The sequence below is a fragment of the Plasmodium reichenowi genome, chromosome 9, assembly GCF_001601855.1.
Source record: "Plasmodium reichenowi strain SY57 chromosome 9, whole genome shotgun sequence".
Taxonomy (NCBI): domain Eukaryota; phylum Apicomplexa; class Aconoidasida; order Haemosporida; family Plasmodiidae; genus Plasmodium; species Plasmodium reichenowi.
The window spans coordinates 690,478-693,322 of record NC_033654.1 but is presented as its reverse complement, the minus strand read 5'-3'; the positions used below and the strand labels follow the sequence as shown (position 1 = coordinate 693,322).

The window sequence follows — 2,845 nt, the reverse complement described above, 5'->3', positions numbered from 1 at the left end:
AAAAAACGTTAATGCATATTTTATATTTTATTTCTTATGATAAAAAATATTACATAAATGTAATTATATATACACATGAATAATCCTTTTATTATAAAATAAGGAATAATTTGATGTACAAAAAAAAAAAAGAAAAGAAGAAAAAGGAAAAGTAATAAATAATTTACACACATAATATATCATCACATATGATAAGTGTGAAGGGGCTATAAATTTTCATAATATTCAAAAAATATATATTGTTAGAATTGAATATGATATAAAAGATATATATTATATAACACCATTTGCATATATTAATTTGAATTTTTTCCTATTAAGCAATATATTATTCATATAAACAATAATCATACATATATATATATACTTTTTTTTTTTTTTTTTTTTATCTAATATAACATCAATTAGTTCAAATTTTCCTTGGAATTTTAAATGAAGAAAACACATGCTTCCTCTTTACATTCATAGAATTACTTTTGAGTAAATTCATTTTATTTACTTTATGTTTTTCCTGATCATTTTTTGTCTTTTCATTTAATTCTTCTTCTCTTTTTTCTAATTCTTTCATTACTTCAATAATTCCTTTATCTCGAATTTGTTTAGGAATAATAGAAGATGCACTCTGAAAAGGTATATTTCCTTTAATTTTTTTATTATTTAATTTATATATTCCCTCCTGAAATTTTCTATCACCATATCTATCATCATATTTATTATAATAATTTGTGCTTCTCTTTTCCCGCGGTTCTTCGCCCGAGGGGCTATCATATGTGTCATCATCATATAATTTATGTTTCCCATTATTCGTATATAAATAATTATATTCATGTGTCTCACCCTTACTATAAAATTGTGATATATTATTTCCTTTTTTATTCTCATATAAGTTTATTACTTTTTGAATTTTAATCCTTGAACCTTTAGTGTCATAACAAAATGAGCAACAGAAATGTTCATCTGGCAAATTATCTTTTTTTTGATCAGACGTATGATACATATTAGCAGTATCAAAGTTGTATTTCTCGGCATGTGTTTGATTTTTATAAGTTTCTTTACTATGGTCAGAAGTATTATTTGTTTGTAAATTTTGATTTGGATACGTTTCTCCAAAATAAGACAAAATTTGAGAACGTATACATTTTTCATTTATACATAAGTTGTGAACACATTCTAAATTATAAATTTCTTTTTCATATTTTTTTTCTATATTTGCATCATGCATATCTAAATGAGAAAAACTTGTTTTAATTATATATGACAATTTCTCTACATCTTCTTTTGAATAAAACAAATAACAAAAAGATATATGTCCACTTCTTCCACATCTTCCTGATTCTTGATAATAATTTTCTATACTTTTTGGTAAGTTATAATGTATAATAAATGATACATCTTTTCTATCTATACCCATACCAAATGCAATGGTAGCTACTAAAATATTGGTCTTCCCAGAAATCCATTTCTGTTGTATTCTTTTTCTTGTATTATTTGTTAATCCAGCATGATAACTTAAAGCTTGTATACCTTTTTCTCTTAGATATTTAGAAATTTCATCACATGTATTTCTTTTAAAACAATATATGATACCAATTTTTCCTTTATTTCGTTTTTCATTTATAATATCACACACACTATTTTTTTTCTCATCTTTAATTAAATCGCTATAAATAATAATATATTTTAAATTTGGTCTGTTGAATGAGGTTCTAACAATATTAAGTACTTTACAATTATTATTATGATCATCATATTTGATATTATTATTTATATTATTATTATTATTATTTATATTATTACTAATTATATTGTTATCACAATCTTTATTAAATATATAAAAATTTAAGTTTCTTATGATATCCTTTTCTACAAATTTCGTTGCTGTGGCAGTACAACAATAAGTTCTTACATAAGGACAGATATCCAGAATCTTATTTAAATTTCTATATGATTTTCTAAAATCAGAACCCCATGTACTTATACAATGTACTTCGTCAATAGAAATAAGAGAAATTCTTTTATTTATATAAAGTTCATATAATATATCTATAAAATATCCACTTGTTGCAGTTTCTGGTGTAATATATAAAACCTTCAAATTTCCCAAATCTTGACTTTTTAAAATATCTAATATTCTTTCATTTTCTTTTTTATTTAAAGAACTATTAATAGTTTCTGCTACTATTTTTTTATTTCTTAAGGATACTATTTGGTCTTGTATTAAAGAAATTAATGGGCTTATTACAATACTTATACCATCTATAATTAAAGGAATTAATTGATAAATTAAGGATTTCCCACCACCTGTCGGCATAATATTTAATACATGTTCAAACCTCTTAATCGAATTTAAACATTCTAATTGTTTTTCTCTAAAGTCAGGTATCAAAAATTGTTCTTTCAATATTAACTTTGCTTTCTCAATATCTATGGATGAATATTTTGTTTTGTAATACTCCAGTAAATTACAAGAATTCAGGTCTTCCCCTTTTTTCTTTTCACCAGAACATTTATTCAAAATTTTTATAGCATCTTCGTTCATTTTTTATTTTATCAAAAATAAAAAAAAAATATATATAAAAATATACATATACATATATATATATATATATATATATATATATATATATATATACATATATATATATATATATATATATATATATATCAAAAATATTTAATATAAATACATGTATATTATTTATATGATAATGTAAACAATGACATCCTTTAAGGTGAATATTTTTAGGAATATATATTACAAACGTGATATTTCTTTTCAGTATTTTTATGGATACCATAAATAGAAAAAAAATAAATACATTATATATATATATATATATATATA

General features: G+C 21.6%; 1 protein-coding gene across 1 annotated transcript; it reads right to left on the bottom strand.

Annotated features, from left to right (window-relative positions):
• Positions 1–409: 409 nt before the first annotated feature.
• PRSY57_0916600 (ATP-dependent DNA helicase Q1, putative) lies at positions 410–2,539 on the bottom strand (the record flags this gene model as incomplete). The annotated part of the gene is made up of 1 exon (XM_012907405.2): positions 410–2,539. The coding sequence occupies one exon, from the start codon at positions 2,537–2,539 to the stop codon at positions 410–412; it is 2,130 nt and encodes a 709-aa protein (XP_012762859.2).
• Positions 2,540–2,845: the final 306 nt, after the last annotated feature.